General features: G+C 37.2%; 1 protein-coding gene across 2 annotated transcripts; it reads right to left on the reverse strand.

Annotated features, from left to right (window-relative positions):
- Positions 1-435: 435 nt before the first annotated feature.
- On the reverse strand, positions 436-13,170 carry LOC109084599 (long-chain-fatty-acid--CoA ligase 4-like). Of its 2 annotated transcripts, XM_042754168.1 has the most exons (16): positions 13,016-13,148; positions 10,142-10,153; positions 9,402-9,635; positions 9,106-9,283; positions 8,156-8,265; positions 7,925-8,063; positions 7,680-7,830; positions 6,948-7,071; positions 6,764-6,835; positions 6,533-6,672; positions 3,921-4,090; positions 3,738-3,812; positions 3,441-3,635; positions 3,234-3,348; positions 2,222-2,379; positions 436-873 (listed from the first exon to the last, which is right to left on the reverse strand). In XM_042754168.1, the coding sequence occupies exons 3-16, from the start codon at positions 9,630-9,632 to the stop codon at positions 716-718; spliced, it is 2,016 nt and encodes a 671-aa protein (XP_042610102.1). In that variant the 5' UTR covers positions 9,633-9,635; positions 10,142-10,153; positions 13,016-13,148; the 3' UTR covers positions 436-715. The 2 variants fall into 2 exon arrangements, with proteins under 2 accessions (XP_042610102.1, XP_042610098.1); XM_042754164.1 differs by lacking the exon at positions 10,142-10,153 and having other exon boundaries at positions 13,016-13,170.
- Between the last annotated feature and the right edge of the window lie 1,922 nt (positions 13,171-15,092).

Raw genomic sequence — 15,092 nt, forward strand, 5'->3', positions numbered from 1 at the left:
CGTCAGAAATAAGCTGAGTGACTCACACTAAACAACCCTGCATCAGATTTTGTTTAATGGATTCTAAACAAACAATTAGGCAAACAAACAAAAACACTGAGCAACTAAAAAATTGGCATTTACCAATTTCATTCCCAAAACACTTTCGGTTCGGTTTTCGGCACTTAAAGGAGGCACAATTTTTGACCATTTAAAAAAATATATGAGCACATTTATAAGTAAAAAAAAAAATACAATATAATATAACAGCAATGCATACAACTTTTACTGCCATTAAATAGACTAAAACTATCCCTCACAGTATTTACTCACAGAGGAAGTAATGATCATATACATCCAGCAGGGGGCATTTACTGCCATTAAATAGACTGATCATTTATATTCGGGAGGTGGTGTCCTACAGTTTTCATCTAGAGATACTGTTGAAGCAGCTAATCAAGGTGTTCAGGGCTACTTGATAATTACAGACAGGTGTGTTGGAGCAGGGTTGGTACTGAAGTCTGCAGGACAGTAGCTCTCCAGGAGCAGGGTTGGAGATCCCTGTTCTACTGAGATCTGCAGGACTGGCAGTGACTTGACATTTGGTCGAATCCCAGTTGGCATACTTTTTCATGTCTAGTGTATGGAGTAAGACAGGACCATAGTAAAATTGCATTTTAATGCAATACTATGATTTGCCAATTGGGATTCAGCCTAAATGAGTGTTGCATGTACATCATTTAGCACCATATAACCTCTCAATGTCCTTTATATAATGATTTTTCAGCTCTTTCCTCTTTAGTTTGAAGGCATCCGTCACCAGCCCTGTTTCTGGAGTCCAAGCCTCAGAACTTAAACGGATCTTCTGTGGAACCTCAAACCTTTCCAGTTTACCTACGGTACCACACACACACACACACACACACAAAATATAATTTATATACAGTCTATACATAGACACACACAAAAACATGAATGCCTTTGCCATTTTCCCACAGAGTAACAAACACAAAAACCTCTGTAGTTTACAATAAACACTGTTTAAAGGTAAACTCAGTCACCAAACAGACAGTCCCGCCCCCAACTCTCAGTTAGCATATTAAAGGGATACTCCACCCCAAAATAAAATTTTTGTCATTAATCACTTACCCCCATGTCGTTCCAAACCTGTAAAAGCTCCGTTCATCTGCAGACCACAATTTAAGATATTTTGGATGAAAACCTGGAGGCTTTGAGACTGTCCCATAGACTGCCAAGTAAATAACAGTGTCAAGGTCCATAAAAGGTATGAAAGTCGTCAGAATAGTCCATCTGCCATCAGACGTGCAATCTGGGTTATATGAAGCGATGGGAACACTTTTTGTAAACAAAGAAAACAAAAATAATGACTTCATTCAACAATTCCTTTATCAACAGTCTCCTCTGTGTCTCTCCATATCATCGTATGCTGTGTGTGCTCTTCTGTATCATCCATGCCACAAGGATGTGCACTTCATGTAACCCAGATTGCACGTCTGATGGCAGCTGGAGTATTCTGATGACAACTTTCATACCTTTTATGGACATTGACACTGTTATTTACTTGGCAGTCTATGGGACAGTCTCAAGCCTCCTGGTTTTGATCCAAAATATCTTAAATTGTTTTCCGAAGACAAACTGAGCTTTTACGGGTTTGGAACGACATGGGGGTAAGTGATTAATGACAACATTTTCAATTTGTGCTGGAGTGTCCCTTTAAGCTGAGAAAGGTGAAAAAGTGTGGATTACACAGTTTTACATTACACAATTCTGCTTTAAAAACACCAATCTCATACCTTTGCAGCACATCTAAAAAAAAACAATTAACAAAACATTACTAAAGGCCCGTTCACACCAAGAACGATAACTATAAAGATAACTATAAAGATAACGATATTAGCGTCCACACCAGCGAACGAAATCTTCTGTTTATTCTAAGCGCACGCTCGTCTGGCGCTTTAAATTCTTGAGCGCGTTACAGCAGGATGGATTCTGATGGGCTGTCAAATTTTTATCGTTCTTCAGCTGGAAAAAAATAGTTTTGAAAGTGATTCCAACGATATCGTTTTCTTTGTCTTTATCGTTATAGTTGTGGTGTGGACGCTGCGGTTCTTTAATACTGAAAACGATTTTTAGAACTATATCTTTATCGTTATCTTTATAGTTATCGTCCTTGGTGTGAACGGGCCTTAAGAAGTTTGTATAACATTAAAAATGTGCTTACTTGTGACTGCAATCTCTTTGATGACTTTAAGCACTTCCTCCTCCATCTTGGTGTGGTTACAAAGCTCCTCCCACTCGTCCTCTACCCCATTCTTTTTTGCCAACTCAGTCAGTTGCTTTTGATTGGGCACCACAAAGCTGATCAAGTAGTTCTGATCACTGATCGGGAATAGTACAAGGCTGTATTAGTACTGATCTGGTGGCATGTGTTCATTCTGCATTATGGTGTCTTGGAGCCTTTACATGGCAAGTTTAGATTGTATCACTACACAATGTGCTTTGGTATCTGTGCTAGAAACAGACAAGACGGAGGATGAGTTCTGTGGTTTTAAGTACATATCTGCTTGCTTTAAAGCCATGTATACATAAATATAAAAACTGCTCAAAAGATGGGGTCAGTATACCATTTTTTTACGTTTTTGAAAAAAGCATCTTATGCTCACCAAGGCTGCATTTATTTGATCAGAAATACTGTAAAATAAAAACAGTTATATTGTGAAATATTATTACAATTTAAAATAACTTTTCTATTTTAATTTGTTTTAATGTGTAATTTATTCTGGTTATTATTAATGTTTAAAACAGTGTAGTGCTGATTAATATTTTTTGTGGAAACCCGGAAAAAAATGTATAAGATTCGTTGATGAATAGAAAGTTGAAAAAGAACAGCATTTATTTAAAATATAAATAATTTGTAACATTATAAATGTCTTTATTGTTGCATACAGTTTAATGAATCCTTGCTTAAAAAGGCAATTAATCCCCCAAAAAATAAACTCACTGACCCCCAAATTTTGATGGCATCATACATCCCAGTTGTTATCAGATTAATAGCTATGTATGGTCAGTTGTCAAATAATGCCATAAAGGCCATTAGTATGAATATCTACCATGTGACATGGTGATTTTCAGTGATACAATTTTAGTGTTTATCCAGGTTAATCTATAATTGCAGAATATTGTGCTGTGTATAATTGTTTTGCTATCAGCTGGGATATAAGGTTCTGGTGTACCTGCTGGCATAGACGCAGATGTTATCAATGAGTGGGCTGTTTTTCAGGGCAGCTTCTATCTTCCCCAAAGACACATATTCACCTGCCTGCAGCTTTACCAGGTCCTTCTTACGGTCTGAGAACAGGAGGTGGAGGATTGGCATGTTATGTTTGATATAATAATATTGTCGTAACCCTCCTCTGTAAGGTGATTCTAAACTTACTCACCCACAATCTGCAAACAACCGTCTGGATGAACTTCTCCGACATCTCCGGTACAAAACCAGCGCTGCCCCGCTTCGTCCACCCAAAAGTTGTCATTTTCTTCCTCCCCCTCACTCCCATAGTATCCCATGGCAACGTTCGGTCCACCAATCAAAATCTCCCCTCGTGGGTGTGGCTTGTCCTGACTGGTGTATCCACCTAATTATGAAAGAGAGAGAGGTCATTTAAAAGTTAGGAATGTAAAATGAACCTGAGAACCCTCAATTGCAGTTGTTGTTTAAACGTGTGTACGTGTCTTACCCTCAGGCCAGTCTCGCAGTTTTATTTCAGAGCAAATGAGAGGTGCTCCAACCCGTCCTGTACTGTAATCAGAAACTACAACACACAAACACAAGTTTGAACATGTCGGCACAGGAATCCAGCTGTTTTAACATGCAGGTAAAACATCAGTCATGGTGTAAGTGTGTGTTTGTGTGCACTAACATTCTGAGATTGTTCCCGCTCCACACGTCTCTGTAAGGCCGTAACCCACGGCGACGGGGCAGAAACACACGTTCATAAATCTCTGTGTGGAAGCAGATAGTGGAGCCCCTCCACTCAACATCAGACGTACACACCCTCCCAGCAGCAAATTCACACGCTTGAAAAACAACCTGAAACACACAATAATATCACCATCTCAAACATCAAGAGCTTAAAGACAGAGACCGTTTCGTATAGGCAAAATTTGCAACTGCAGCACTGGGCATATAAGCAGCATTTTACCACTAATGCCACTGAGTTCAAATTTAAAATTCAACACAGTTTAGCACACATAATGTATTTGAAAAATAATATATTTCAACCAGTAAGCATACAGTCATGCAAAGTTTAGAATTGTGTGTGTATGTATACACACACACACACACACACACACACACACACACACACACACACACACACACACACAGCAGTTCAAAAGTTTGGGATCAGTAAGACTTTTTTTTTTTTTTTTGTAATGTTTTCTAAAGAAGTCTTTTTTGCTCATCAAGACTGCATTTATTTGATGAAATATACAGGAAAAAAACAGTAATCTTGCAAAATGTTATTAAAATATAAAATAATGGTTTCAATTTAAATATCCTTTAAAATATAATTTATTTCTGTGATGCAAAGCTGAATTTCCATCACCCATTACGGCAGTATAAAGTGTCACATGATCCTTTAGAAATCATTCTAATATGCTGATTGATTAATAGAATTATCAATGTTGGCAACAGCTGCCAAATATTTTTTTGGAAACTGCGATAGAGTCCTCTTTTTTCAGGATTCTTTGAAGAATAAAAAGTTAAAAAGAACAGCATTTATTCAAAATATAAATCTTTTCTAACAATATAAATCTTTGCTATCACTTCTTAATTGAACACATCCTTGCTGAATAAAAGTTTTAATTTCTTTAAAAAAAATAAAAATTGACTGACCCCAAACTTTTGTACATTAGTGTATGTCGTTAGAAAAGATTTCTATTTTAAATAAATGGTCTTCTTTTTAACTTTTTATTCGTCAAATAATCCTGAAGAAAAGTATTACAGGTTCCAAAAAAATATTAAGCAGCACAACAGTTTACAGCACTGATAATAAATCAGCACATTAGAATGATTTCTGAAGGATCATGTGACACTGAAGACTGGAGTAATGATGCTGAAAATTCAGCTTTGCATCACAGGAATAAATTAGATTTTTATATATAATAAAAGAGAAAAACGTTATTTTACATCATAATAATATTTCACAATATTAAATATTTTCCTGTATTTTTTATCAAATAAATGCAGCCTTGATGAGCAAAAGAAACTCCTTTAAAAAAACATAAAAAATCGTTCTAATACCAAATTTTTGAGTCTAGGATTGGATCATTATTGCAGTAATTTAAGGTGCAGTAGGACATCTTGGAAAATGCTGGAAAAAGAGATTTTCAACCTGCATAACAAAAATGTTTCTGCAGACAATCACCTATTGCACCTTTAATATGTTTCTGGCATACGTTTTGCAACAATTCCTATAACCCTAACTGATGCAGTGCATAGCTTTACATTTCTTAAACAACCATGTTGTAAGACACATGTACATATTCCAGTATGAAAATGACAAGATTCATTTGACCTAAATTGTGAAATTGGTTTATTGAGCATGAGGAAACATTTTCATGCATGAATTGGTCACCCCATAATCCTGAGCTTAACCAACTGAAAGTCTTTGGGATGTGTTAAGAGTCGGCTTTACAGAGTGGTTCGACCCTCCTATTGTCAATACAAGGTCTTGTCCAAAAATTAATGCAACTCTTGATGGAAATAAATGTTGTGATGTTGCATAATGTTGTCGAAACAATGGCACAATGTTTAAGCCTGATGAATCTTGTCATTGTAATTCTGGAAAATAGACATAGGTACGTTTTCCAACATGGTTGTTTGAGAAATAAAAAGTTACACACTGCATCAGTTAGGGTTAAATTAATTGTCGACAAATTTACAACATGACATATTAATGCAATAATGATGCAATCCTAAAATTTGAAGTATTTGCTTATATAAATCCAGACAGAGACTTTTTTTGGCCAGACAGTGTGTCTGTGTATATATTGTGTGTGTGTGTGTGTGTGTGTGTGTGTGGTATGAGAGTGTTCAATAAGGAAATAATTATGAAACAGCCAAAACCATTCATTGAATAGGCTCAAGTGCATGTGAACAACAGAAAAAAAGTTTGCATTTATGCTATGCTTAGAAAAATGGACTCAAATGTACATTTGATCAAGACTTTAGAGCAGGAAAGCCTTTTTCTCATCACTAGACTATTTATAGAAATAAAAGAATATGTATTTTAGATGTCAAATTCTTTAGATAAATATAAATTTGTTCCAAAAGTGTTAAGAATTCTTTTAGCTATCTGGTGCCATTTTGTGTGACTTTGGCAGTTGTGGCAAGTGTATGCAAAGCCTACTTAATTTGCATTGTTATCACTGTACACAGCTAAGCAGCCTTTTTTTAGATAGACAGATAGACAGATAGATAGACAACAGACAGATAGATAGATACCCCTCATCTGTATAACTGACTCACTTGTTACACACCGGAGAATCAGCTCCTTGTGACACCTTCTGTAGCTTATAGTTGTATCCCACTTTAAACAGAGTCCTCTGAATGACTGACATCTCTCTCAACTTCCCATTAACATTCTTACAGATACGATCCATGATCTCCTACACACACACATATGCATACATGCAAATATTGAGTAAAAAGAGGGGAATAAAGATAAAACACCTGAAATTTTTAATTTTTAATACTCACCGGTACTGCCGCTATCAGGGTGGGTTTAAGCACAGAGCAATCTCCCTTACCGCCACTTTTTATTTTACTGGACTGCATAGACAAGAAAACAGGTCCAACACAGAGAAGATGATATAATAAAGAGAACGTATGTGTGTGTGTGTTTGTGTGTGTGTGTGTGTGTGTGTGTGTTTGTGTGTGTTACCTGGTCCGTGAGTGTGTGTGGTGAGGAGTATCCGAGTCTGCAGCCATGTGACACACAGGATATTTCTGCTGTCAGTTCCAGCACATGAGCCAGTGGGAGATAAGCTATATATGTGTCCTGGGACCTATATATACACATTGCAATGTCATTATTGTTACCTAAAACTAAAACTACTGAAACTGAAATAAAATAAAATATAAATATTAGTTGAATCTTAAAAAAAAAAAAAAAAAAAAAAAAAAAAAAAATGGAAAACTAAATATGGAAATCAGAAGAAAAAAAACTTATTACAAATGTTGCCTTGGAAACAGCTGAAATAAAATGTATAAATTAAAAAAAAAACTACAATTAAAAATAAATAAAAATAACTTCAAGCTAAATAGAAATGTAGAAAATGTAGAAAATATAGAAATAAAACCTACTTCAAAAATTTTTGATATTGTGCTTTAAAGATTACTTTGAAAGATACTAACTTATATTCATTTTACATGCATTTATTCATCAGTTGCTAGTTTACCATAATTTCTTTGGGTAATTTTTCACCCACACATCTGTCATTTCTTGTTTTTATCACTACATTCCACTACACACTCTGACTCCAGTTTTATTCTACTGATGCATTTATGGGATAACCAGACAAGACATGATTTAAGCTGGAAGTAATTTGTCTGTCCGTAGTGTATGGAAAAACATGCAAATTAGTGAACTGGCGTTGGTGTTACTGTTGCTCACCCTAGACCTGGGATCCGCTGGCACTGACCAGCCATTCCTGCAATCAGATTACTGTGTTGCATCTTCACTCCTTTAGGCTTGCCTGTAGACCCACTGGTATACATCACCACTGCCAGATCAGATGCAGTCGGCCTCTTATACTCTTTGCTTACTGAGAGAGAGACACACACACACAAAAAGAGAGATACTGTGTATCAGCTTGTGAATCAATTCAGTTGGGTTGTATAAATAATTGTTTTGCTTACAGTTCTCCGGCTTTGTCCCGAGCTCCATTACTTCCTGAATGCTGTGCATGGCAAGAGACTGTGGGTAATCAGCACGACATACTTCATCACTGCCTGCATAGACAACATGCTGCAACCCCGAGACTGCACTCAAAACGTTCTGAGGTAGAGAGAAAGAGTAAAATAACACAAACTTTCAACCAGACCACACAGATAAACACAGTCACATTACATATCTGTGGCTTTGTGTACCTTCAGCTTGGTCCGCAGCAGTTCTGTGCTGGTGATGAGATGAGTGGCTCCACACTGATCCAGCCCATAAACTACAGCATCTTCACCCAGAGTTGCATACAGCGTTACCACTGCACACATGCAAACATACAGTTGTGCTCACAAGTTTAAATAACAATGGCCAGATTTGCATATAGTTAAAACAGGAATGGAGAATATAAAACACAGGCCATCTCGTTCTGAATGGTGCTTCCAAAAAGATGGAAGTCGGACTCCCCATTGTTATTGTCATTCATCAAGAGAAGTGACTATGCATTTTTACATTGTTGCTCATGTATGCTTTCTGTTTAGTGTTGAAGAAGTCTTCTACAATTATTGTAAAAGAATATGTAGAGTGGGGTGTTGGTACTGTCGAAATTTTATAAATGAATATTTCAGCCTAGGTGGTACCACACATGTATGTTTTCATTAAGAAAAAATATTAAATAACTCTTGTGTATTCGAGCAACACAAAACCAAGAATTCCTGAATTAGTCAGTGTTGTTAAAACAAATTGGTTGAATGAATGATTCACTGGCTCACTGATTAGAATAGTAATTTGTTTAATTCCAGAGTGAAGACAGTCATCTCTGCCACTACACTGTGTTTAGTGATGTAACCTGCAGGAAGTTTGAGTCACTGAAAAGTCCTCAACACTAATATCCAACTTATTTTTCAATGCAGATGTAATTTCCTGTGAATGCACGAGAGTTCTGATTCCAATTAGCCTCTATAGGTAAATAACTAATAACAAAGTTGAACAAAACTAACTTACAATTTTGTACAGCTAAAATGACTGGAAATTTGTGAACCAGAGGTTATTTAAACTCAAGTACCTTCTTCTGAGCGGAACAAAACAAATCAAAACATATTTTTATAATTGTAATTTTGATTTAAAAGTGTTTAGAGTAAAAGTAGTGTGACTGTATTACATGGGAAGTTGCGTCTGAAGCAGGCCTGTGCTGTGATCATCCACTCTGCCCGTGTCTCACAAAAGATGGCAATGGTATTACATGGTTGCTGGCCCAAAGCTGCCAGACCACTACCAAAAGATTCCACTGCTTGGTTGACCTCTTCATAGGTCATCCAGCTGTAGTCCCCCAGGACCAACTACAAACAAAAACACACAAGTTTCTATATCAAATGTCACAAATATTTTGACTGTGTTCAACCGATACGATTGAACTGATACTCAAATAGAAAAAACTGAATCAGTTAATGAATTTACCTTCTTAAAGATCTTTCCATTGGGTTGTTTTTCTTCTTCTTCACTAAGGACCTCTCTGGTGCCCAGACAGGATGCCTGACCGAATCTCTTTACAGCATGTACAAAAAGTTTGTCCAGTGTGTCCACGCCCTCAAAGTCCTGTGTAACGAGAGCATCTGCGCTTTCTACTGCCCGATACGGCCCTTCTGGACGTCCACTTAAACTCCTTGCTCTCTCACACTGGGGCAACATGACCTGTACAAGACATCCACAAACCAACATATTTCCATATGAACCTCAACTTGCAAGACTTACACAAAACTTACTGAAAAACAGGCATCCAATTCACATGACCGGTAAGATATGGTTATTAAATGCAGACAGAGCAGAGGGGGAAACGAGGAAGAGTAAGTAAGATTTAGATGTGCGTGTGATTGAATGACTGAGTAAGGAAAGACTTCACCACAAAACTCACACTAACGTTCAAGAAACATCCGGGCTTGTGGTCAACCAAATGCAGGGAACCAAAAGACTAAATATTTATTCTGTGCAACACACACATGCACCCACACACAAAGACATAAGATCAAACTGAAGTGGATGTGTAGGCTGTTTCCCTGGCACAATTATCAAGGCTTTGTGTAATATTAAAAAAGATTTCAATCTGCACTAATAGAGCAGATTATTCTTGCTTTCAGATGTTAACCATAGCTAAGACTGAAAACCCTACCACCAAAACCAGTTTCAGAAGCATCACTTACACAATCTGCTGGCTGCAAAAGAACAGATCATATCAACATACACAAACACAGATGCTGCAGCAGCTTAAGTTACAGCAGCATTATCCAGGAAGGCCACTATTTCCAAACAGATGACATCACAGTTTGGAGGGATTTGAACAGCATGTTCAGGAAGTCTGATGACTCCCTTAAGCATCTGAAAAAACTCTCCAACTGTCAAACAAACACACATCCTTTATATCACAATATCACTTTTATCTGGCATGATATGTAGCCCTCATGCATATCACACGATAAATTGATTAACAGGGAAAGTAAAGACTTGTGTATGTGTGTATGTTTGTATGTATATTTCAAATAAATGCTGTTCTTTTGAACTTTCTAGTCATCAGAAGAATCTTGGAGAAAAAAAAAATCACAAACATCGAGCAGCACAACAGTTTTGAATATTTATAATATTAAGACATTTCTTGAGCAGCAAATCAGCATATTAGAATGGTTTCTGAATGATGATTTGTAAATGTGGTTTCTAAAGCATCATGTGACACTGAAGGTTTTGGTATTGGATTATTAAATTTATTTTTTGAAATGTAAAACAGTCTGACCACTTTAGTGTATATTGTGTTTTGTTTATATATATATATATATATATATATATATATATATATATATACACACACACACTCACACACACACATATATATATAAGAGATCAACTGTATTTTCAGTATAACCACACCGATCCACATATTAAGATAAATTCTCACACACCGAAAAAATCTTTATCTACATTAATACCTAAAATTGTTTACATGAGTGTACACACCTCATGTCTCTCAACACTCCACTTCAAAAACATCCCTGTTGTTTAGATGTGTTTGTATCTCTTGAGGTTTGGCTTGGATCTAGGGACTTTGGGCTGGTACTCGGTGTGTTTCCACCGCAGGAACCAGGATCTAAATAAAGTTCTGGGTAGAAAAATGCCACTCAGAAAGTCAATGCTCGCGAGGTAGTACTTTTTCAAAGGTCCAGAAACTTTCGGGGGCGGGACTTGGGCGCTGAGCATGCTGATTGGTTGAGTTCATGCAGCATATTGTGCATTTTAACCACCATTTATTCTGATCATTTTTAAAATATTACTGTTATTGTGTCATGAATTGTAGTTTTAAAGGTATTTCAGGCCAGAATGTAGTTGTTTAAAACTCAAATCTGTGGTTTATTTATAAAGACAGCACCCATTTAAAAATCTGTTTCGCCGATTTCGGAGACGATCAGCTCCACGCGATCAGCGGGAGCTCAGTGCTCATGTATCCGCCCAGATCAGTCTCAACTCGGCTAGTCCTTCTGACATTTGTCGCTGGCTCTGATGTCTCTTTAGTGGTTAAACATAAAATATAATTTGTTTTGGGTAAATCTAACAGGTAATCTTTGGTCTTTATTCAAATTATCTGTTAAATGAAAATAAATAGAGGAAATTTATATAATATTTCGTTTCATTGTAATGTAGGCTGTATATACATTTCCCTGAACTTAGTACATTTCTGCGGCTATTATTATGTTTAAATGAAAACGAAAGGAGGCAGTGGTATTTGATATCATATTTCGTCTTATTGTAAATACACAGTGAGGAAAATTGCAGTAGCCAAGGCGAGCTGACTGATGTTATCAAGTACGCTGAGTTGCATAACTACCGGACTTGCGTCGTCCCGTCTCCGGGAGATCACACTCCCGAGTCGAACTCGTAAAGTCCAAACTACCGAGGATGCAAGTCCGAAATTTGCGTACTTTTTATTGAGAAACACGCGCAGTCTTAAGTCACCAGACTATTTGCCTAATCTACATGGTACTTTAGACCGCGGTGGAAACAAGCAACGTACAGGTCTGTGGGGAAATAGTTCCTGGGGAAAAAAGTTCGAGACCCCCTTCGAGCACCTTTGTTTGAGTTAAAACCTAATTATTGTTGTATAAGCATAGCAAGCATCATGGCAAAAAGGCTAACAAACTTAAGAGTTAATACCCACCAATTAACATTAACCCTTCATTCATGACATGGATACCGTAATAATCATACAGAAAGAACATAGTTGCATAGCTACATTTATCGTTTGCTCGTTTTTCATCTTCTTCTTTTCTTTTTTTTTTTTTTTCTAAATTGGGCACCTGATGGCTTTGACCTTTTCCTGTCCATCTCTGTGTTTATTTGGCATTCGACAATCAACAGATTTCTCATCCCCGCAACACTGTCACTCATGACCAGAAGTCAAGACTAAACCAATTCACCTTGGTGACCACATCATCGTTTTGTATTACCTAATTGTATTAGCCATTTCACACAATTCAGGAAAAAAAATGTGCAGGAACTATAGGCCTGTATTTATAATAATATGAATGAAATGTGCGTTATTTGGAAGAAAGTCGAGGTGTGGCTGACTTTAGCCCAATAGTTGCATTAGAGTATTGCTCTATACAGTGGACCCCCTCCTTCCCTTCCCTCCCCTCCGTTCCATTTGGGAGAGACCCAGAGGTGAAGTGTCCCCCGCGCCGCGCCCCGCTCCCCTTTCCCCTTCACACAGCTTCTGTGCACGGCACCTTCTCAGCAAGCAGGGGCGCTAATTTGCCAATGTGACATGAAATGTGAAACACAGTGAAATGATAGATAATAGAAAACTGATTCGTGTCGACGGCGCAGAGGATTATTTATTATTTTTTTTTTTAACTGCTCGTGCCGCCCCCAGTGTATCATGAAAAAAATGCCGCCGCGGGCAGCTGCCCGGTTCGCTCGTGCCAAAACCCGCTACTGACTGTAAACAACTGAAAAACAAATCCATTGTCATTCAGTCAAACTTGAAACCTGAGGCAAAATAATTTGAAGTGCACAGGAAGCTGAAATCTTACCTACAAACAAACACTGTGCACAGCAGTTCTTTTCCTTTCTCAGACAGACGGACAACTGCAACAGGAGGTTTGGGCTTTCCTTTTCTCTCTCTCTCTCGGTCTCGGTCTGGGTCTCTGGCTCTCTTGGCTGACTGGATGTCTTTTGTAAAGTCATAGTTCCAGTGAACCTCACTTAGAGCCCACCCGCTGGCCTCAGCCAATCAGAAGACAGTTCTGAGGAGGAAGCTCTGATGTTACGTCTGAGTATTTAAGAGGGAATATCAGGAGGTGTTTCCTTTACTCACAGTCTGGACAGAGTTGTTTCTAAGCTCACTCACACAGACACGTCAGAGCTAAGAACTTTCTCAAACTTTGAAGAACACATAGTTCTATTAGTCAAACACCCACTCAAGCTGATGCACATTTACTGTTGACTGAAAGGCATTCCAAGAAAATGTGAATAATCACTGAAGGCTCACTGTGGGTCATTGGTCATTGAGGATCACACAGTTGCGAACTCAGAACTGGTCTGACCTGGAAATGTGCCTTATGTGTTGCAGTTCATTCACTTTGACCAAACAAATACATCACTAACTGATATTGCTGCTGTATGTGGTCTGCTACCACAAGCCATCCTTACTTAGCTTAGTAAAGAACCGTTTATCTGCTATCAGGACATCTAAACGCATCCTCACAGGTTTTCTTTCCAAGTCAACAGTTGGGTCTACTAATTTTAGAAAAACTGTCCATACAGACCCACAATCTTTCTATATATAATCTTTCAAAGAAATTCAGATAAAAACAGAAGATGGGTTTCCTCTTTCAGCCTTGGTTTCTCACTAGATACAGTGCCTCTTGAAAGTTTGTGAACCCCTTGCAGAATCTGAAAATTTGAGTAATTTTAACAAAATAAGATAGATCGTACAAAATGCATGTTGTTTTTTATTTAGTACTGTCCTGAGTAAGATATTTTACATAAAAGATGTTTACATTTAGTCCATAATACATACATACATACATACATATATACATATATATATATATATATATATATATATATATATATATATATATATATATAAAAATAACCCCATTCAAAAGTTTGTAAACCCTTGGTTGTCAATACTGTGTGTAGTTACGATCCACAACTGTTTTTTGTTTTGTGATGGCTGTTCATGAGTCCCTTGTTTGTTCTGAACAGTTAAACTGAGCACTGTTCTTCAGAAAAAATCCTCCATGTCCTGCGGAATCTTCAGTTTTCCAGCATCTTTTGCATATTTGAACCCTTTCCAGCAGTGACTGTATAATTTTGAGATCCATCTTTTCACAATTGAGGGACTCAAACACATCTATTAAAAAACGTCCAAACATTCACTGATGCTCCAGAAGGAAATACAACACATTAAGAGCCAGGGGGTGAAAACTTTTTGAATTCGAAGATCAAGGTAAATTGTACTTAATTTGTTTTCCGGAAAACATGCAAGTATCTTCTGTTGCTTCCAAAGGGCAGAACTAAATGGAAAAATATATATTTTTCTACAAAATAAGAAAAATTTGGACATCTTCATCCTGTTGAAAAGTTTTCACCCCCTGGCTCTTAATGCATTGTGCTTCCTTCTGGAGCATCAGTGAATGTTTGAACCTTTTTTAATAGTTGTGTTTGAGTCCCTCAATTGTCCTCAGTGTGAAAAGATGGATCCCTAAAATCATACAGTCACTGCTGGAAAAGGTTCAAATATGAAAAAGATGCTGGAAAGATGAAGATTGAAGACTGAAGATTCTGCAGGACATGGAGGATTTTTCTGAAGAACAGTGCTCAGTTTAACTGTTCAGAACAAACAAGGGACTCATGAACAACCATCACAAAACAAAAAACAGTTGTGGATCATCCAGGTAACCACACACAATATTAAGAACCACAAACATTTTGAATGGGGTTATTTCAAAAAAAAAATTTGTCTTGTGGACTAAATGTAAACATCTTTTATGTAAAATATCTTACTCAGTAAAGTACTAAATAAAAAATAACATGCATTTTGTATGATCTCTCTTATTTTGTTAAAATAACTCACATTTTCACAGATTCTGCAAGGGGTTC

Source organism: Cyprinus carpio, chromosome A5, assembly GCF_018340385.1.
Source record: "Cyprinus carpio isolate SPL01 chromosome A5, ASM1834038v1, whole genome shotgun sequence".
Taxonomy (NCBI): domain Eukaryota; kingdom Metazoa; phylum Chordata; class Actinopteri; order Cypriniformes; family Cyprinidae; genus Cyprinus; species Cyprinus carpio.